Source organism: Hylobates moloch, unplaced genomic scaffold (assembly GCF_009828535.3).
Source record: "Hylobates moloch isolate HMO894 unplaced genomic scaffold, HMol_V3 SCAFFOLD_8, whole genome shotgun sequence".
NCBI lineage: Eukaryota > Metazoa > Chordata > Mammalia > Primates > Hylobatidae > Hylobates > Hylobates moloch.
The window spans coordinates 39,769,484-39,790,831 of NW_026652283.1; the positions used below are offsets into that span (position 1 = coordinate 39,769,484).

Sequence of the window (21,348 nt, forward strand, 5' to 3'; positions counted from 1 at the left end):
GTGATCCGCCCACCTCGGCCTCCCAAAGTGCTGGGATTACGGGCATGAGCCACTGCGCCCAGCCCAAGATGACCACTTTCTAACTTGCCTTGAGTCTTTCCTCATTCCAATCCAATTTCTATTTTGTTACCAGGTTTATCTGTTTAGAAACCCAAATCTGTAGTGGCACGCTATCCTACTTAGAGAACTTTTATTGGCTTCCTACTGCTTATAAGGCAAAGTCCAAATTTCCAACCTAACTCTCTGACAGAGTTTTCTCCAACCATTCCCTCCCTCATAAGCCATATTCCAGCCACACTGCATTTCTCATTTCCTGAACATATAATTTTACCTAATACTGTTGTATCTTTGTGTTTGCTGTTTCCTCTACCAGAAACTTTTTCTTCTCTCTTCCCTCTTTCTACTTAGAAGACTCAACCTCGGCCGGGCGCGGTGGCTCAAGCTTGTAATCCCAGCACTTTGGGAGGCCGAGGCGGGCGGATCACGAGGTCAGGAGATCGAGACCACAGTGAAACCCCGTCTCTACTAAAAATACAAAAAAATTAGCCGGGCGTGGTGGCGGGCGCCTGTAGTCCCAGCTACTCGGAGAGGCTGAGGCAGGAGAATGGCGTGAACCCGGGAGGCGGAGCTTGCAGTGAGCCGAGATTGCGCCAATGCACTCCAGCCTGGGCGACAGAGCGAGACTCCGTCTGTCTCCCCTAACCAGAAAATGAGTTTCTTAAGGGCAAGAGGCTGTGTCATATTCACTATTGTATCAAAAAAAATTTGCATAATGTCCAAAAACCAACGGACATCAACAAATGGTATAATAATGGCAAAAATATTATCAGTTCATAGAGCAACTTCTGGAAAGTATCTGGCTAGAACTGGTTGGAATTCCGAAGAGAATAGTGCCATCTCCTGGCAGGGAAAGCAAAATGCTCTTAAAGGATGGAGAGGCCGCCCGGTGGCTCCAGCACTTTGGGAGGCCAAGGCAGGCGGTTCACTTGAGGTCAGGAATTCAAGACCAGCCTGGCCAACAAGACAAAACCCTGTCTCTACCAAAAATACAAAAATTAGCCAGGTGTAGGGGCACACACCTGTAGTCCCAGCTACCAGGGAGGCTGAGGCACGAGAATCACTTGAACCCAGGAGGTGGAGGTTGCAGTGAGCTGAGATGATGCCACTGCACTCCAGCCTGGGTGACAGAGTGAGATACTGTTTCAAAAAAAAAGGAGGGAGAAAGTGGACAAATCTCATGTCAAGGGCATGAGTGGCCTCCCAGCCACTCACAAGACTGTCAATTCAGCCTGCTGCCCACACTAGCACAGCCCAAGTTCACAGCGGAGAATATATCTCTCCAATGTCTAGCTAGCCTTTTACTGAAAGCAGTCACAACAGAATCACAGGTGACTAGTTCTACAGCTATTGTATGAATGGTCCTCAAAGGCAGAATGAAAATGTCCACGGCAATTAACAAAAATACGTAAACAAGCTATCTGACCCAGAGCCATCAACTCAACGGACCATGCGAGTGTGTGTAAAGGGAAAGGCTCTGAGATAGTTAAAAATTGGGCTGGGCGCGGTGGCTCATGCCTGTAATCCCAGCACTTTGGGAGGCTGAGGCAAGCGGATCACGAGGTCAGGAGTTCGAGAACAGCCTGACCAATATGGTGAAACCCTGTCTCTACTAAAAACACAGAAAACTAGTCGGGCGTGGTGGTGCACACCTGTAGTCCCAGCTAGTCAGGAGGCTGAGGCAGCAGACTCACTTGAACCCTGGAGGCAGAGGTTGCAGTGAGCCGAGATTACACCACTGTACTCCAGCCTGGGCGACAGAGCAAGACTCCGTCTCAAACAAACAAAAACAAAACTGTACACAGCAGACAGGATCAGAAAGGCTGGCCTTCTGAAGGACTCCAGAGACACTGATCATCTTTTCTGGATGAGTGCTGCCCTTTCTTCCACTTTTTCTTCCTGGAAAGAGATTTCTTTTCCTCCTACTCCTCTCCCTACTTTCTCTCTGAGACAAGCATACTGATCAGGCTAGGCCTTTCTCTACCGCAACCCACACTTCAGCTCCTCCTGAAATATTCAAGGAGAACATTCACTGCCAGCTTTGTACTACTAATATTCTAGCCCTACTAAGTTTCTCACAATCTTATGAACATATAAGTTGACTTACATGAGATGACTTATGAAAATGCCTTTTCATAAGTCATAACTGAAAGGCTGCTTTGAGTAGCCTGTTACTTGCCCTTTGAGTGTCTGCTTTGTGGGCTATCCCTGAGTATTTTCTGAAGGTCAGGCACAGAATCTGCACTATTCTGGACGTTATACTGCGAAGGGACTCTAGTCTCCATGCCTGGCTTTATGGGAATTGGGCAACTCTGGGAGTATCATCTAACAACAGAACAGGAACTTACTTAAGAGCCTTGTAACCTGACCTCTATTTTGTGCCATACTAGTTTATCAGCTATCCACTCCTCTTTTGAACCTAATGAAAAAAATATCTTCCGTGAGTTCCTCTCCCTTTAACTCCTGTGCTTTATACCATTTTCCACTTTCAGCAGTCACTTACCCCGAGAATCTCTACGTATTCATAGATCTGGGCTTCTAGAAAAGCAATGTCTTTGTTCCTTTCAGTGTCTCTGAGAAAAAGAAACAAGCTGTATCACTCAAGGATTCTCTCATCCATTGCTTTGTTCCCTATATCTGGGAACATTTACTGCACAACTGCCTTAAAAATTATAAGCACATGAGAAATACAATGTTATGAAAGCAAATGCTCTGTTCATCTCAGGACTCTCTGACAAATACTGATGGTATTTCTCAGAATGCATGGAGGCTTCCTCTATGACCTCACCTAGAAGATGAAGGACATATCAAGACCGCTTACATTTCCATCATTATAATCTACAAAGGAAATGTGGTATATAACAGTGAGCTCTGCAGCAGGTAGACCTAGGCCCAAATCCTGACTCTGCTACTTAGAACTATGAGGGAGTGGACACATTCTATAACTTTTCTGAGTCCTTATCTGCAAAAACTCAGGATAACAACTAATTTTCTGGGTTGTTGTGAGAATTAGAAAAAAACGTACATTAAGAAAATACTGGGCCAGGCTCGGTGGCTCATGCCTGTAATCCCAGCATTTTGGGAGGCCGAGGCTGGCGATCACTTGAGGTTGGGAGTTTGTGACCAGCCTCGCCAACATGGTGAAACCCTCTCTCTACTAAAAATACAAAAATTAGCTGGGCACGGTGGCTCACGCTTGTAATCCCCACCACTTTGGGAGGCTGAGGCGGGTGGATCACCTGAGGTCAGGAGTTCATGACCAGTCTGGCCAACATGGTGAAACCCCGTCTCTACTAAAATAACAAAAACTAGCCAGGCATGGTGGCGCACTCTGGTAATCTCAGCTACTTGGGAGAGTGAGGCAGGAAAATCACTTCAAGCAGGGAGATGGAGGTTGCAGCGAGCCGAGATTGCGCCACTGCACTCCAGCCTGGGCGACAGAGCAAGACTCCGTCTCAAAAACAAACAAAAAACACACAAAAATTAGCCAGTGTGGTGTTGCACATCTATAATCCCAGCTACTCGGGAGGCTGAGGCAGGAGAATCACTTGAACCCAGAAGGCGGAGGTTGCAGTGAGCCGAAATTGTGCCACTGCACTCCAGCCTGGGCAACAGAGCAAGATTCCATCTCAAAAAAGAAAAAAACAAAAACAACAAAAAAAAAACAACCCTGGGTCGGGTGTGGTGGCTCATGCCTATAATCCCAGCACTTTGGGAGGCCAAGGCGGGTGGATCACTTAAGCTCAGGAGTTGCAGACCAGCCTGGCCAACATGATGAAACCCCATCTCTACTAAAAATACAAAAAATCAGCCATGTGTGGTGGTGCGCGTCTGTAGTCCCAGCTACTCAGGAGGCTGAGGCAGGAAAATCCTTTGAACCCAGGAGGCGGAGGTTCCAGTGAGCAGAGATTGCACCACTGCACTCCAGCTTGGGCAACCAGAGTGAGACTCTGTCTCAAAAAAAAAAAGAAAAAAGAAAATACCTTGTATAAGTATGTAGCTCAAGAATTAGATTCAACTTTACCAAAAATAAGCTTAGAAAAATAGGTTTTGAACCTATTTAGCCTTTTAGCCTCCATAACCTATTAAAGGTGCCATGAACATGGTTTCAAATTTAGAAACTTGACGTGCTGTCAATCAGATGAAAACAGACGGTCCTTGGTTTATATTAACAGTGATAGTACTCTCTGCTATTAGCAGAGATAAAGAGCAGACTGGATCTCTGTCAACCAATAACGGGGATAAAGCAGGCCTCCAAGTCTCCACTGTGGTTAAAAATTCTGCATGGGAATAACATTTAAAAGCCACAGGCAGCAGTGCTACCCCAGCCACTCACCGCTTGGTGCCCTTTGACTTGGGATTTTTGGCAAACAAAGAGGTATCGAGTGACTCCAGGGACTTTCCTTTGGTACTGAATAGTCTCTGGGCTCGCTCTTCTAGGGTCCTAAGGAGACAGGACAGCAAAGGATTTCAGGGTTACTTTACCACACAGGCTTGCTTATTTTTGCAGTGTGGAGCAACAGAAAAAAAATGGAATGAGAGCTACTTAGGAGACTGTGCAAACACACAGTAAATTGAATAGTTTTGATAGAAAAACCATTCCTTACCCGCCACATTTCAAGCCTAAAGCTAAGAGAGCAGATTTCAATCTGTCCAAACCCAGAGAGGCCAACTCCTGTACAAAGAAGAGAAAAATTACAATATTACATTAACAGATTTTTGGGAAACCCCAAATGCAGGCCAGAGGGTGGGTGCTCCTGAGGCTGTGGCAGGACCACACATTTCACAGCCAATCTGGCAGTAAGTCTAAACTCTCCAGAGGACTGAATCTATAGTTATCTTCAGACTTCACCATACTGATAGTGTTCCATTTACTTTACTACAGCTTAATGTAGTTAGAATGATTATTTCAGTTTCCCAAGTAGTAATTTTTCTCTTTTTACCTTGCTACTTTCTTTGTAGATGCTTGATCCCAAGAAATAGTGCCTTATCACAACACAACCATGGTATTAAAGACAGGAGAGCAGTCTTTAAAGATAGAAAAATAGACAGAACATTACTACTGCTGAAGGGAACATACCTCCCAGGAGGAGAATGCAGAGAGGTCAAGATGGGCTCCAGCATGGGTCAGGGCACTGCTTGTCTCTTTCTGGAAAGAATAATATGGTATTTACTAAGATCCAGGTTTAGGCCAGGCGTGGTGGCTCACACCTGTAATCTCAGCATTTTGGGAGGCCAAGATAGGTGAAATGCTTGAGTTCAGGAGTTAGAGACCAGGCAGGGAAACATGGTGAAATCCTGTCTCTACAAAAAAATACCTGAATTAGCTGGGCATGGTGGCATGTGCCTGTGGTCCCAGCTACTCAGGAGTCTAAGGCGGGAAGATCTCTTGATCCCAGGAGGTTGAGGCTGCAGCACTGAGGTATGATCATGCCACTGCACTTCAGCCTAGAAGCCAGATGGACTTTGTCTCCCCAAAAACAAAACAAAACAAAACAAAAAACAAAAACCCCCACCAGGTTTAGGATGAAGGTAAGGTTGGTCCACATTCTCTCCCTGGAGAGTTCAGGAAAAACTCATGTTTCTCTCCAGAAGTGAGAATGTAGATTCCTAATATATGATCTGATAAGCTCTTGGTCGGCAGGAACCACATAGCAGTAACGATGTGATTGGTGAAAATCTGGGCAGTCAAAGGCAAGTGGACCCTGACAGACTTGCTCCAAAGTACACACAAAAAAAACCTCACATATGGCTGGGTGTGGTGGCTCACGCCTGTAATCCCAGCACTTTGGGAGGCCGAGGTGGGCGGATCACCTGAGGTCGGGAATTTGAGACCAGCCTGACAAATATGGAGAAACCTGTCCCCACTGAAAACACAAAATTAGCTGGGTGTGGTGGCGGGTGCCTGTAATCCCAGCTACTCGGGAGGCTGAGGCAGGAGAATTGCTTGAACCCGGGAAGCAGAGGTTGAGGTGAGCGGAGATCCTGCCATGTACTCCAGCCTGGGCAACAAAAGCGAAACTCCGTTTCCAAAAAAAAACACAACATAGCATACTTGAGCATACTTGGCAGGGAATACCTCGTTGTCACAAGTGATACCAAGGAATTGATACCTAATGCCCTAAAGTGGAAGCTCAAGATAAAGGAAAATAATTACTTCAATTCCCTGGCATGTCCACCATTCATACCCCACTGAAGCTCACCGGCCATCCAGGAAAGGTCCCATTCTCCCATTTCTTCTCAAACTCAGCCTGAATCTTCCCAAAAAGTTCATTCTGATCTTGGAGAGGCTTCACTCTATCTGTGTAATCCTGAAGGTACTCAAGCAGCATCTCTAGGTATCTACAGAGGAACACACAATGCAGAGAAAGCAAAAAGGGTTTCTATTTTTGGTATCTTGTTATTCCCTGTAGAATATACAGTACTTATAATCCTAGTAATGCTCTCTTAATACTCTGTTTTTTTTTTTTTTTTTTTTTTTTGAGGCAGAGTTTCGCTCTTCTTGCCCAGGCTGGAGTGCAATGGCGGGATCTCGGCTCACCAAAACCTCTGCCTCCCCGGTTCAAGCGATTCTCCTGCCTCAGCCTCCCGAGTAGCTGGGATTACAGGCATGCGCCACCATGCCCGGCTAATTTTGTATTTTTAGTAGAAACGGTGTTTCTCCATGTTGGTCAGGCTGGTCGCCAACTCCTGACCTCAGGTGATCCGCCTGCCTTGGCCTCCCAAAGTGCTGGGTTACAGGTGTGAGTCACCACGCCCGGCCAATACTCATTTTTAAATGAACTTACAACGGACTTTTTTCCCGACATGTCATTTTGATTCTGACCTTTCCCACCTCCTTTTATTCTCATAAAATGATGCTGGATACTAAGGTCTTAATTACCTCACACATAAAAGATTTCAGTAAAAAGAAAATGAGAAAAAGAGGGGAAGGGTATAAAATCACTAATCAGGGGAGTAATTAACAAAAACATAAATTTTTCACTTACACATCACACCTAAGCATCTCACTTCAGTCACTATCTGAGAAAGTCTAATTTTTTCCCATTAAACTCCAAAAACACAGAAGTCCCAGAGTGGGAGAGTTCCTTCTACAATGAGACAAAATTAAGAACACTATGGGCATAAGATGGAAGATGTGCCCACAGACACACCTTTGTCCACATCCAGAGTATCGCAAAGGTTTTAAAACCACATCATTCATAACCCCATCCTCCAATAAACCTAGAAGTATGCCTTCATGTATGCTTTCCAGGCAACAAATTCAGAAATTCACCCTCAAAAACTTCACATTATCTTCTAATCAAATCCAGGAGAGGCCTCGAAGCTATTAATGCCTACCTCTTATACTCTGCATTCTTCCTTTCTTTAGGAATGTCAAATAATTGGTCAAAGATGGACAGGTATGTGATATAATCCAGCTTCTGAAAAGAGGAAAGAAATGACAAGAAATTCAGTTAGGTATTTATACTGTAACAAGTTACAATATAATCTCCAATAAGTGAGATCAAAATTGAGTGTTTTCTAACGAAGTAACAAGGGCTGCCTAATTTTTGTTTTTGTTTTTTTTGCTTGCCCATCATTCAATCCTACTACAACTGGAGTGTTAATTTCACTGGACTGAAGGAAAATACCAGACATAATTAACTTTACAAAATAAAGATCAAGTTAATGAACACTAAACTAAAAGAAACATTTGTCGATTATTACCTCATGCTAGGGTCTTGGTTAAAGACTCTGACACCCTAAAACAAGGTGCTCAAAGGTGCCATTTGTTCACACAAGTAACTACTTATTGAGCATCTTTGTACCAAGTACAGGGTACAGAAGACAACAAAACAGACAAGGGACCTGACTTGCCCGCATGGAACTTGAAGTTTGGTCACTGCAACTCTGGGACATTTCTTCACAATTCCATGAGGAATCTAATCATGGATTTCCTTATGATCCTTTTGAGATTTTCATATTAAACCTCATCTCTTGTGATAAGCTATTTTTTTTTTTTTTTTTTTTTTTTTGAGACGGAGTCTCGCTCTGTCACCCAGGCTGGAGTGCAGTGGCGCAATCTCGGCTCACTGCAAGCTCCGCCTCCCGGGTTCACGCCATTCTCCTGCCTCAGCCTCTCCGAGTAGCTGGGACTACAGGCGCCCGCCACCACGCCCGGCTAATTTTTTGTATTTTTAGTAGAGACGGGGTTTCACTGTGGTCTCGATCTCCTGACCTCGTGATCTGCCCGTCTCGGCCTCCCAAAGTGCTGGGATTACAAGCGTGAGCCACCGCGCCCGGCCAGCTATTTTTTTTTTTTTTGAGACGGAGTTTGGCTCTTGTTGCCCAGGCTGGAGTGCAATGGCATGATCTCGGCTCACCATAACCTCCACCTCCCAGGTTCAAGCGATTCTCCTGCCTCAGCCTCCCGAGTAGCCAGGACTACAGGCATGCGCCACCACGCTGGGCTAATTTTTTCTATTTTTAGTAGAGACAGGGTTTCTGCATGTTGGTCAGGCAGGTCTTGAACACACGACCTCAGGTGATCCACCCGCCTTGGCCTCCCAAAGTGCTGGGGTTACAGGCGTGAGCCACCGTGCCCGGCCTGTGATAAGCTATTTTTAAACATCCTTAAGAAAAGACATTAAATAGCTTTTTGCTGACAGAAGACAGAAAGATCATGTTGTTGTAGCTTCCATGTACCTAGTATTGTTTGTGTCTAAAACAGGAATACTGAGAAGAAAACATAAATCTGGGTGGGCACAGTGGCTCATGCCTGTAATCCCAAGGCTTTGAGAAGCTGAGGTAGGAGGATTGATTGAGTCCAGGAGTCCAAGACCAGCCTGGACAATATGGTGAAATCCTATTTCTACAAAAAGAAATTTTTTTTTTTTCAGTTGGAGTTTTGCTCTTGTTGCCCAGGCTGGAGTGCAATGGCGCAATCTCGGCTTACCGTGACCTCTGCCTCCCGTGTTCAAACGATTCTCCTGCCTCAGCCTCCTGAGTAGCTAGGATTACAGGCATGCGCCACCATGCCCGGCTAATTTTGTATTTTCAGTAGAGACAGGGTTTCTCCATGTTGGTCACGCTGGTCTTGAACTCCCAACCCCAGGTGATCTGCCCACCTTGGCCTCCCAAAGTGCTAGAATTACAGGCATGAGCGACTGTGTCCAGCCAGGAACATGGTATTTATTAAAAAAAAAAAAAAAAGAATTTAAAGAAATCTTATGTGAGGCTGGATGCAGTGGCTTCCGTCTATAATCCCAACACTTTGTGAGGCCAAGGCAGGTGGACTGCTTGAGCTCAGGAATTTAAGACCAGCCATGGCAACATGGCAAAACCCCATCTCTACACAAAATACAAAAAATTAGCTGGGTATGATGGCACACGCCTGTAGTCCCAAGTACTTGGTGGGGCTGAGGCGGGATCCATCACTTGAGTACAGGAGGTCTAGGCTACAGTGAGCCAAGATTGCGCCACTGCACTCCAGCCTGGGTGACAAAGTGAGACCCTGTCTCAAAAAAAAAAAAAAAAAAAAAAAGATTTATTTTGGCAAAGGTAAAATATGCTTGCTGTATTGATAATGGACTGGGTATAATGGCTCATGCCTGTATCCCAACACTGTGGGAGGCCGAGACAGGAGGATCACTTGAGGTCAGGAGTTTGTGACCAGCTTGGGCAACACTGCAAGACCCCATCTTTACGAAAAAAAGACAAAAATTAGCCAAGTGTGGTGATGGTATGCACCTGTAGCCTCAACTACTCAGAAGGCTAAGGCAGGAGATCACTTGAGTCCAGAAGCTGAGGTTGCAGTGAGCAAAGATCATACCACTGCACTCCAGACTGGGCAACATGGTAAGACCTCATCTCAAAATAAAAAAATAAAATTTATTAATAAATAAATATGCTTGTTTTCACTGTAGAAAACTTTCATTTTGAATAGTATTTCATTCCAAGAAAGCATATCACCTCTTTAATATTTACATAACAGTTTTAAAACACAAGGAAGACACTTTACAATGGCTTCATGTCTGCTAGTCCCAGCCTACTGTCCTGACTCACTTTGAGAAGCAGAACCTCTCTGCCCTTTCCCAGGCCTTACCTCAGATGCCTTCAGGTTAATGTACTTGAGGTAACAGTCATGGAGATCGAGATAACGACCATATCCCTCTTCATCTGTGAACTCCACCAAGTCTGAGGGAATCAGATACATCAATGATTCAGTTTCTACAGACCACTCTTTTGGACTTACCTTTTCAAATGGACTGTGTGTTCCTAGTTTCCCGAGGCAGCACTTCACCCAAATGTCTTCCCTTTGCTCACAATATAACCTCCAATAAGTTAAGTGAGATCAAAAGTGAGTGTTCTCTTACAAGGTAACAAGGACAGACTCATTTTAGTATTGTGAACTAAAGTGAACAATCCTTGGCTTTCCAAGCCAGTAAATTTGAGGTAGGAGAGAACAAAATGAACATTTTGCCCAAGACCAATTTAGGATGTCACTCTAGCCCGGAAACCAGCAAAGACAAAATCAGCAAGAAGTCCTGGCTATAAATATCTCTGAGGCCATGGCTGCAAATCTGAGCTGTCATTAACCTGCATTTTTGCTGGTGCTGAATGAAATTTTCGCCCCTACTTACTTTGTGCCTCTTCACTCGGGTTCTCTCGAGCCTTCAGGAGTTCCTCAAATTCCACTGACATTGGCACACAGATCTGAGGGGAAAAGTAAAAGCTCAGGTGGATTTTTCTTTTTGTTTTTGAGACAGATTCTCACTCTGTTGCCCAGGCTGGAGTGCACTGGCACAATCTTGGCTCACCGCAACCTCTACCTCCCGGGTTCAAGTGATTCTCCTCCATCGGCCACCCGAGTAGCTGGGACTACAGGCATGCACCACCACGCCTGGCTAATTCTTGTATTTTTAGTAGAGACAGGGTTTTGCCATGTTGCCCAGGCTGGTCTCAAACTCCTAAGCTCAACTGATCTGCCCACTTGGCCTCCCAAAGTGCTGGGATTACAGGCATGAGCCACCGTGCCCGACTGCAGGTGGATTTTTCAATGTAAAAGTTGCAAGACCACAGAAATGAAATACACAGAAAGTTGGACTTCTGATGATTTATTTGGCCTTGATTTTTCACTAGCAATCTACTACTGTTCTCCAATTACCTTGTTTTTCCCCACTTTTTTGTATTGTTTGAGTAAAACCCACTAAAGTAACACATGCTCACAAAAACTCAAAAGTTCACCTTTATTAATTCTCCTGAGAACAGGTAACCACTGCTAACAGAGCTTTTGCTATGCCAGTGGTTCCCAAACTTTGCTGCACATTAGAATCACCTGGGGGAGTTTTTTCTCTTTTTAAATCCTGATGCACCTGATACCAATTAAATCAAAGGCGGGCAGGTATCAGTACTTTTAAAGATCCCCAGGTGGCTCAAATAGGCACAAAGTTTGGAAAACAGTGCTCTACGTATTTAAATATACGTATTTGTACAAGTACATTCATGTCTGCATAGGTTTTTATTTTGTTTTTTTTTTTTAACATAAAAGACTTGCTTCTGACATTTAGTATATCTTGGGCATCCTTCTAATCAATTATTTAAGCATTTATTCCTCATTACCTTTTGACCATGGTTGGAATAAGGTTAACACATCAGAATGGTATTCATTTATTCTCCCTTGGTTAGCAGAAGACCTCATTCTCTATCCTCCAAGGGGGCTGTGTGTGTGAGGGTCCCTTCATTTACCTCCACACTATGTACTGCAATAAACAGCCTCTATTTTTTGCTGTTTTTAAGTCTCTTCCTTTTTCCCTGTGCTCCTTCAAATAAGTATTCTTCTCTATCTTCCCCAATACCCTCCTGTTTCTCCCCTTCTTTTTCCTACCAGACTTTTTTTTTTGACGGACTCTTGCTCTGTTGCCCAGGCTGGAGTGCAGTGGCGTGATCTCAGCTCACTGCAACCTCCATGTCCTGGGTTCAAGAGATTCTCCTGCCTCAGCCTCACGAGAAGCTAGGATCACAGGCATGTACCACCAAGCCCGGCTAATTTTTGTGTTTTTAGTAGAGAGAGGTTTCACCATTTTGGCCAGGCTGGTCTCCAACTCCTGACCTCAGATGATCGACCCGCCTCGGCCTCCCAAAGTGCTGGGATTACAGGTGTGAGCCATTGCACCCAGCTGCTACCAGCCTTTCAAATGCATGTTCCATACTCCATACTTCTACTTCCCCATTACCCATCTTTACCTTGTGACCAGATTTCCATTCCTACTACTTTAATGAAACAGCAATCCTGGCAGTTATCAATCAATAACAGTTGACACCATGACTGCTTTTCTGAAATTCTTTTGCTTAACTTCAGTAAGGCAACACCACCTGGAGTGGTCATGTGACCTTTCTGATGGAAGCCTTCCCAGGCCCTTTTTCTCTTAACTGTCTTATTATAAGTGAGCTCCAGGGCATGTGAGGGCCAGGCACGGTGGCTCACGCCTGTAATCCCAGCACTTTGGGAGGCCGAGGTGGGCGGATCACGAGGTCAGGAGATCAAGACTATCCTGGCTAACACAGTGAAACCCCGTCTCTACTAAAAATACAAAAAATTAGCCGGGCGTCGTGGCAGGCACCTGTAGTCCCAGCTACTCAGGAGGCTGAGGCAGGAGAATGGCATGAACTCAGGAGGTGGAGCTTGCAGTGAGCCAAGATCATGCCACTGCACTCCAGCCTGGGCAACAGAGCAAGACTCCATCTCAAAAAAAAAAAAAAAGACAGAGTTAGGAGCACAATTTACTGGGGGAAGTAATTTCCGTGAAAAATAAAAAGGAGGAGAAAGCAGGATTAGGCCAGGATAGCCTAGACCACAATGCAGATTGGACAAAATCTTGACCAACCCAATGGGGAGCCGTGGAGCAAAGAGCAGAGGAGTCCCAGAGTGGAACAAATTGCTGGAGCCTAGTACCCATACTGTGCTCAGTCACTGGCTGGGAGCTGCCCATGAAATGTGGCCTTGGCTTTTTTTTTTTTTTTTTTTTTTTACAAAGTCTCACTCGTCTCCCAGGATGGAGTGCAATGGTGCAATCTCAGCTCACTGCAACCTCCACTTCCCGGGTTCAAGTGATTCTCTTGCCTCAGCCTCCTGAGTAGCTGGGATTACAGGCGCATGCCACCATGCCTGGCTAATTTTTGTATTTTTAGTAAAGGTGGGGTTTCACTATGTTGGCCAGGCTGGTCTTGAACTCCTGACCTCAGGTGATCCACCCACCTGGGCCTCCCAAAGTGCTGGGATTACAGGCGTGAGCCACCATGCCTGGCCGGCCTTGGCTTAAAAGCTGAGGGAGATGCTGAAAACACTGTAGTTGTAGGATGTCAGCTAACTATGGTCCTTGCAGCTAAATAGCAGGTTCTTTCTTGAAGTGCATTTGAATAGCACATGTCCAATTTCCTTTATACCTTTCCTTTAGTATGCTTTAAGGATAGGTCTGGAGAAAATACTTTTCTGAGAACATACCTCATTTGGGTGCTTCCGGTGGAATTCCTTTATTTGTTTGAGTCTATTATAGAATTCAGCAAACTCATTGGGTCCTGAAATGGCATTGAGCTCCTCCTTTCGTAATCTGCAATTTCAGGAAAATTTCAAAGAAGATAGAGCACAAAGTCAGTCCTCTAACCATGGCTCCTCAGAAGCAGTAACTCCTGGATTAGCTGTGACTGTCACTTACCCATCCTTATCATCATACAAATCCCTCAGGTTCCCACTGACCTCCATATACCTCTGAAAGGAAAATACAAAACCATCAGAATGATGCAATTTGCACAACTGTAGAGCTAAGCAAACAACAAGGGCTCTCCAGTCAAAGCCCAAGGCAACCTCAAGAGATTCGGATATGAGATAGTCTGAACAGTTCTGTGCTTCCTAGTACCTTTAATAGCCCTGATTCCTGGTTAGTTTTTCAATAGCCCTTTAACAGCCTTGATTCCTGGTTAGTTTTTTAAGCAGGTCGATTGGAAGATTACCTAAATGATACATTTAAGGGGTGGCTCCTATCTTTACATACCACCGATGCCTAACTTTCCCTGTAACAGACTCACCCTCTTTGGCTAAATACTAGTTCCCATCTAACATCCTCAAAGATAAAAATGACATTCACTATTTCAAAAAGCTTGACTGAGGAGTAGGCAGGCTAAATAAACATTACATAGGCTTCCTTTGTAGTCAAAGTACACTAATTCAGGATGGTACAGGTACATAGTCCCTCCTCCAAAACTTTTGGGACCAGATTTGTTTCAGAATTTGGAATGTTTAAGTTCAGAAGAGGTATCATGTATTACATAACATCCCTAGTGGAATCTGGAGCACACAGTTCTGCAGTAAACCTTATACCTTATTTACTAAGTGGGATAAATTAAAGACCATAAAAAGCCTATCACAGGTTCAGGCCAGGTTTTACTGCCAAGTGAGATCAGGTCAGATTTTGACACCAAATAATCACCCAAGGGGAAAAAAAGAAAATCCTTGGTTTTCAGAGTATTTTGGGGCTGAGGGCTTGTAATCTGATAATCTCCCGCAAATCAGAAGGTCCAAATAGGTCTTTTATTCCTTTTTAAACAGGTTTCAAACATATGCAAGAGTAAGGAAAGTAGCAAAATGAATCTCCATTTACTCATCACCCAGTTTAAAAATTTAAATAGCATCTTGTTTTTACTTTAATAAATTGAACTATTACCAGACAAATGCAGTTTAGTAGTCCAAAACGCTGTAAAGCAGTATCCTGGGAGAAAAACACTAACATACGGTGTGTGTGTGTGTATATGCATATATATTTTTTTTTTTTAAGGGAAGAGATTGTAGCTATGCACCTGAGTCATGCACTTCTCATAACTATTGTTTGCACATCCAAGGGATACAGGATGCTGTAAGAATGGGCACGTGTAAGCCGGGAGAGGTGGCTCACGCCTGTAATCCCAGCACTTTGGGAGGCCGAGGTAGGTGGATCACGAGGTCAGGAGTTCGAGACCAGCCTGACCAAAATGGTAAAGCTCCGTCTCTACTAAAAATACAAAAATTAGCTGGGCGTGGTGGCGAGCGCCTGTAGTCCCAACTACTCCGGAGGTTGAGGCAGGAGAATCGCTTGAACCCGGGAGGCGGAGGTTGCAATGAGCCGAGACCGCGCCACTGCACTCCAGCCTAGGCAACAGAGCGAGACTCCGTCTAAAAACAAAAAAAAAGGGCACCTTTCCGATTAATGAAGAACGCCTAAGAGTTCCCCATTCAGAGAACTGAGGAAGCACCCTCACGTTCGGCAGTCTGTGGACATCTGTCCAGTCAGAGAGCCCGCGACTGGCCAGTCCGGTTACCTTTGGCCAGGGCTCATGCTGAGACCGCGCGCTTCACTTCCCCTCTCTTTTCCCGCCCTCGCCAACCCAAAGAGAGGCAGACAGCTGGGCACTCACATCTTGCATGGCCCGAGTGCGGTGATCAGAATTGATCTGGTCCCGGAGCTGAAAAAACAAACGGTGACACAAACGCCGTTAGTTTGCGTTCTGGAGTAGAAAAGGCCGCCCGAGGGCGGAGCTTACCCGCTCAGGTTTTACCAGCTGGGGGAGAAAGGCCTCTGGGGCCCTGGACCCCGGGAGGAGGTTACCAAGACCGGAGCTCGGAGAGGGAGCCCGGAAGAGGGCAGGGGACGGAGCGCGGGGAGGCTCTGAGGACCAAAGCAAGCTCTCAGAGGTCAAACACGGGATAGAGGTTCGTGCCCCTGCCGCAGCCTCTGCTCAGGCCCCACTCACCGTGGACTTCTTAGTGAGCATCTCTTTAGCCATGACGTCCATGAGCCGTTCTTTCTCCTCATGATAGCGCCGCTGCTGCTCCAGTATTGTCTCCATCTTCCCTTAGCCGCGGCCTCTCAATTCAGACCACCAACACGGCCGGAAGCAACTCCTGCCGCCCGGCGCGCCTGAGTCCCCACGTTGCGCACCAGGCTGCACCAAAGTTCCGCGAGTGCCGGAAGTGCCCGGGGACTTAGGAAAACATGAACACCACAAGGAAGGCCAGTCTATGTTATGGAGATGGCAACAGTGCCACCTGCTGGTGGGAGGTGTGGTGGAGCGATGCCGAGAGGTTCGCAGATGCCTCCAGGGGGCATAGGAAAACCCAAGAGCCTCAGGTTCAGCGGACGGCTTCCTGTGGCTTGGTGGGGCCGGCTTGGCGGGCAGGTACCCTGTGCGGACTGCGCGAGCAGCTGGAGTCTGGATGGGAGTTGAGAAACCGGAACTTGAGGACGCAGCTTTCAGCGTAAATTATGAGAACGTTTTCTCCTTCTCTGGACCTCAGTGTCTTTCTCAGTAAAATGGGAATAGTGGGGTTTTGCTGGTGGTGTTTTAAAAGAAATTCACATGTGAGGCCGGGCGCGGTGGCTCACGCCTGTAATCCCAACACTTTGGGATTGAGGTCAGGTGAGACCACCTGGCCAAATGGTGAAACCCTCTCTACTAAAAAAAAAAAAAAATTACCAGGCTCATCCGGTAAATGGTAAAACCCTCTATACTAAAAAAAAAAAAAAAAAAAAAATTAGCCAGGCGTGATGTCAGGCGCCTGTAGTCCCAGCTACTCTGGAGGCTGAGGCAGGAGAATCGCTTGAACCCGGGAAGCAGAGTTGCAGTGAGCTGAGATCGTGCCACTGCACTCCAGCCTGGGCGACAGAATGAGACTCAGTCTCAAAAAAAAAAAAGAAATTCACGTGTAGAAACGACTTGTCTATCGGCAGGGAGTGTGTTAAATAAAATACTGTGCATCCAACGAGATCAGGAGATCAAGACCATCCTGTCTAACACGGTGAAACCCCGCCTCTACTAAGAATACAAAAATTAGCTGGTTGTGGTGGTGCATGCCTGTAATCCCAGCTACTTGGGAGGCTGAGGCAGGAGAATCGCTTGAACCCAGGAGGCAGAGGTTGCAGTGAGCTGAGATCATGCCACTGCACTCCAGCCTGGGCGACAGAGAGAGACTCCATCTAAAAAAAAAAGTAAAATAAAATAAAATAAAATACTGTGCATCCAAGCAGTGGAAGACCAGCTGTGAAATGCCATACAGCCTTAAAAAAAATTGTGTCTATATATCTCCACTTGTAGGTAGAGAAATGCAAACATGTCCATGTGTTCATATGTTCACAGCGGCATTGTTCATAATAGACAAAAACTGGATGCAGCCCAAGAGTCCATTAACTGGCAAATGGATGAAGTGTGGGATATCTATTACAGTACAATGGAACATTATTCTGCAATAAATGAATACTACAATGATGAACCATGAAAGCATCATGCTAAGTGAAAGAAGCTAGACAGAAAAACAAGTGTATGTCCAGACAAAATGTCCAGAACGGTGTTTTTTTTTTGAGACGGAGTCTCGCTCTGTCACCCAGGCTGGAGTGCAGTGGCGCGATCTCAGCTAACTGCAAGCTCCGCCTCCCGGGTTCACGCCATTCTCCTGCCTCAGCCTCTCCGAGTAGCTGGGACTACAGGCGTCCGCCACCACGCCCGGCTAATTTTTTTGTATTTTTAGTGGAGACGGGGTTTCACCGTGGTCTCGATCTCCTGACCTCGCAATCTGCCCTCCTCGGCCTCCCAAAGTGCTGGGATTACAAGTGTGAGCCACCGTGCCCGGCCCAGAACAGTGTTAAAAGAAAAACACTGGTGCTCGCTATGGCAGCACATATCCTAAAATCGGAACCATACAGAGAAGATTAGCATGGCCCCTTCAAAAACAAAAAACAAAAAACACCGGTTATTACAGCTTGGCTTTTGCCTTATTTGGACACGGTTTGCATAGTTTGCCATGTTTGATTGGCGAAAACTCGGTGACTGGCAAAGAGTAGGCTATGGTCTGTTTACAACTGCATTTAGGTTATAGTTCATGATGTACAGAGAAACCTTTAGGCTAAATTTAAAATATGTAAAGAGGCAGCTTTAGGCTACAATTGAGTTAACAAAGGCAAATCTATGGAGGCAGAAATATGAGTGGTTGCTTGTGACTGGAGTTGAGATTGGAAGTGATTACAAATGCGCACAAGGAATCCGTTTTGGACGGATAGAAATGTTCTAAAATTGGATTGTGGTGATAGTTGCATAACTCTATTCATTTTATTAAAATTAATTGCTTTGTACTGTTAAAAATGGGTGAATTTTATGGTATATAAATTACACTTCAATAAAACTGTTAAAAACTCTGTACGAACTCATAGGGAGAGATGGTCACACAAACTGAAAAAAGCTAGATGCACAAGTGTGTATAAAAATAGATGTGCAAAGAGATTATTTCTGTAAGGATATCCAAGTAACGGTAAACAGTGGTAGTTCCTGAGCAGACAGCCTTGGAGATCTGATATGGGAGATTTTTCTTTGTATACACCCCAAGCACAGCATAAAAAGTTATTTTTAAACATCCTTTTTCAATTTAAAAATTAATTTAAAACTGAAAATACATATGTGCACATTTATGTTTAACAAAAAAGAACAAGGAGAAAATAATGCATCACATTATTAGTAATTTACCTATTGTTCACTTTTTTCTTTTTTTTTTTTTTTTTTGATAGGGTCTCTCTCTGTTGCCCCAGGCTGGAGTGCAGTGACATAATCACGGCTCACTGTAGCCTCCACCCCTGTGGCCCCCACAGGTGGGTGCCACCACCCTGGTTAATTTTTTACTTTTTTCCCATGCAACAAAAGCCACATTTAAAGTTTTGTTTTGGGAGTCTTGCTCTGTCACCAGGCTGGAGTGCAGTGGCGCGATCTCAGCTCACAGCAACCTCCACCTCCTGTGTTCAAGCGATTCTCCTGCCTCAGCCTCCTGAGTAGCTGGGATTACAGGTGCACGCCACCACACCTGGCTAATTTTTATATTTTTAGTAGAGACGGGGTTTCACTATGTTGGCCAGGCTGGTCCTGAACTCCTGACCTCAGGGTGATCTGCCTGCCTTGGCCTCCCAAAATGCTGGGATTACAGGTGTGAGCCACCGCACCCGGCCGAGGTTTTTTTTTTGAGACAGGGTCTTTCTGTGTCATCCAAGCTGGAGTGCAGTGGCACGATCTTGGCTCACTGCAACCTCTGCCTCCTGGGTTCAAGCAATTCTGCCTCAGTCTCCCTAGTAGCTGGGATTACAGGTGCATGGCACCATGCCCAGCCAATTTTTGTATTTTTAGCAGAGATGGGGTTTTGCTATGTTGGCCAGGCTGGACTTGAACTCCTGCCCTCAGGGTGATCCGCCCACCTTGGCCTCCCAAAATGCTGGAATTACAGGCATAAGCCACCACACCAGGCCAAGATTTTTCTTTTTTTTGAGACAGGGTCTTGCCAAGCTGGAGTGCAGTGGCACGATCTTGGCTCACTGCAGCCTCGACCTCCTGGGCTAAAGCTATCCTCCCACTTCAGCCTCCTGAATAGCTGGGACTATAGATGCACGCCACTACACCCTGCTAACTTTTGTATTTTTTGTAGAGACAGGGTTTTTTGCCATGTTGCCCAGGCTGGTCTCAAACTCCTGGACTCAAGCAACTTTCCTGCCTCGGCCTCCCAAAATGCTGGGATTATAGGCATGAGCCACCAGACCCGCTGTAATTTTTTTTAAATTTTTACTAGAGATGAGGTCTCACTGTGGTGCCCAGGCTTGTCTGCAACTCCTGAGCTCAAGCAATCCTCCTGCCTTGGCCTCCCAAAGTGCTGAGATTATAGGCATGAGCCACCGCACCCAGCCCAATTTTTCTACAGTGAACATGCATTACTTTTTGTTTTTAAAAGTTTGAAAACAGGCTGGATGCAGTGGCTCATGTCTGTAATCCCAGCACTTTGGGAGGCCAAGCTGGGAATTTCACTTAAAGCCAGCAGTTCTCGAACAGTCTAGGCAACGTAGCGAGACTTCATCTCTACAAAAAGTAAGAAAATTAGCTGGGCTTGCTGGCACTTGCCTGTACTCCCACCTACCTGGGAGGCTGAGGCGGGAGGATCACTTGAGCCCAGGGGTTCGAGGTTACAGTGAGCTATAATCATGCCACCGTACTCCAAGCCTGGGTGACACCCTGTCTCAAAAAAGAAAAAAAAAGTTTGAAAAAATGGAGGCCGGTCATGGTGGCTCACGCCTGTAATCCTAGCACTTTGGGAGGCCGAGGCGGCAGATCACGAGGTCAAGAGATCAAGACCATCCTGGCCAACATGGTGAAACCCCTGTCTCTACTAAAAATACAACAAAATTAGCTGGGCGTGGTGGCGCGCGCCTGTAGTCCCAGCTACTTGAGAGGCTGAGGCAGGAGAATCACTTGAACCCAGCAGGTGGAGGTTGCAGTGAGCCGAGATCGCGCCACTGCACTCCAGCCTGGCGATAGAGTGAGACTCTGTCTCAATAAATAAATAAATATAAAATGGAAATAATGACCTGTGTTTTGCCCACTCATGGGGGTGTTATAAGGATCTTATTTGTATGTTGGAAATTTAAGCAGGACGGCCAAGCTTAGGGAAAGGACCCAGTCACAACTCATCTGGCGCTTTTCCTGGGACATTAGGAAAGAGGTAAAGTAGAAATCTCCATTCAGGGAGTGGGGAGACTCAGCAAATGTTTTTTATTTTGTTTTGTTTTGTTTTTTTGGGGGGTATAAACTTGGAGAGCTACTGTATTTCTTGAATATGAGATGCCATCAAATGTAAAACTCAGTATTATTTTATGCTTTACTAAGGAAGAGAGAAAAAATTGTCAATTAAACAATGACACACCTTTGATTATATGTCTGGGTTTCTTTTTTTTTTTTAAGACGGAGTTTTGCTCTTGTCCCCCAGGCTGGACTGCAGTGGCGCTATCTCGGCTCACTGTAACTTCCACCTCCGGATTCAAGTAATTCTCCTGCCTCAACCTCCGGAGTAGCTGGGATTACAGGTGCCTGCCACCACGCCCAGCTAATTTTTGTATTTTTAGTAGAGGTGAGGCTTCACCATGTTGTCCAGGCTGGTCTCAAACTCCTCACCTCAGGTGATCCACCCGCCTCGGCCTCCCAAAGTGCTGGGATGACAGGCGTGAGCCACTGCGCCTGGCCTTGATTATATGTCTGGGTTTCTAAGATGTTAAGTCTGAAAAATGTTTATATCGAAATAAATCAAACAATTTTGTAGCTGCACATCTCTCACTTCCTGTTAGGTGGGTGGACCGCCTTACCACCACCATCCTCCAGTCACTCTGTCTCAAACCTGATGCCTTCCTGCCCCTAAATGTTTCTCCATCCCCACTCCAGGCAGCAAGTCTTGCCTTTTCCACTGGAGCTGCTACCTGCTGCAAG

General features: G+C 45.6%; 1 protein-coding gene and 1 pseudogene across 1 annotated transcript in view; one reads left to right on the plus strand and one right to left on the minus strand.

The window, feature by feature from the left end:
• Positions 1-15,988, minus strand: part of SF3A3 (splicing factor 3a subunit 3) — a 31,491-nt gene extending 15,503 nt beyond the window's left edge. Inside the window, exons 1-12 of the mRNA XM_058442794.1 lie at positions 15,823-15,988; positions 15,487-15,534; positions 13,755-13,807; positions 13,544-13,649; positions 10,683-10,755; positions 10,145-10,236; positions 7,399-7,481; positions 6,261-6,399; positions 5,138-5,206; positions 4,665-4,732; positions 4,394-4,501; positions 2,551-2,630 (exon numbers count right to left, since the gene is read on the minus strand). Coding sequence (XP_058298777.1) covers positions 2,551-2,630; positions 4,394-4,501; positions 4,665-4,732; positions 5,138-5,206; positions 6,261-6,399; positions 7,399-7,481; positions 10,145-10,236; positions 10,683-10,755; positions 13,544-13,649; positions 13,755-13,807; positions 15,487-15,534; positions 15,823-15,918 — 1,015 coding nt within the window. The 5' untranslated portion in view covers positions 15,919-15,988. The remainder of the gene's footprint in view (positions 1-2,550; positions 2,631-4,393; positions 4,502-4,664; positions 4,733-5,137; positions 5,207-6,260; positions 6,400-7,398; positions 7,482-10,144; positions 10,237-10,682; positions 10,756-13,543; positions 13,650-13,754; positions 13,808-15,486; positions 15,535-15,822) is intronic.
• A 1,736-nt stretch (positions 15,989-17,724) lies between these two features.
• LOC116473960 (U6 spliceosomal RNA) lies at positions 17,725-17,820 on the plus strand (annotated as a pseudogene).
• Positions 17,821-21,348: the final 3,528 nt, after the last annotated feature.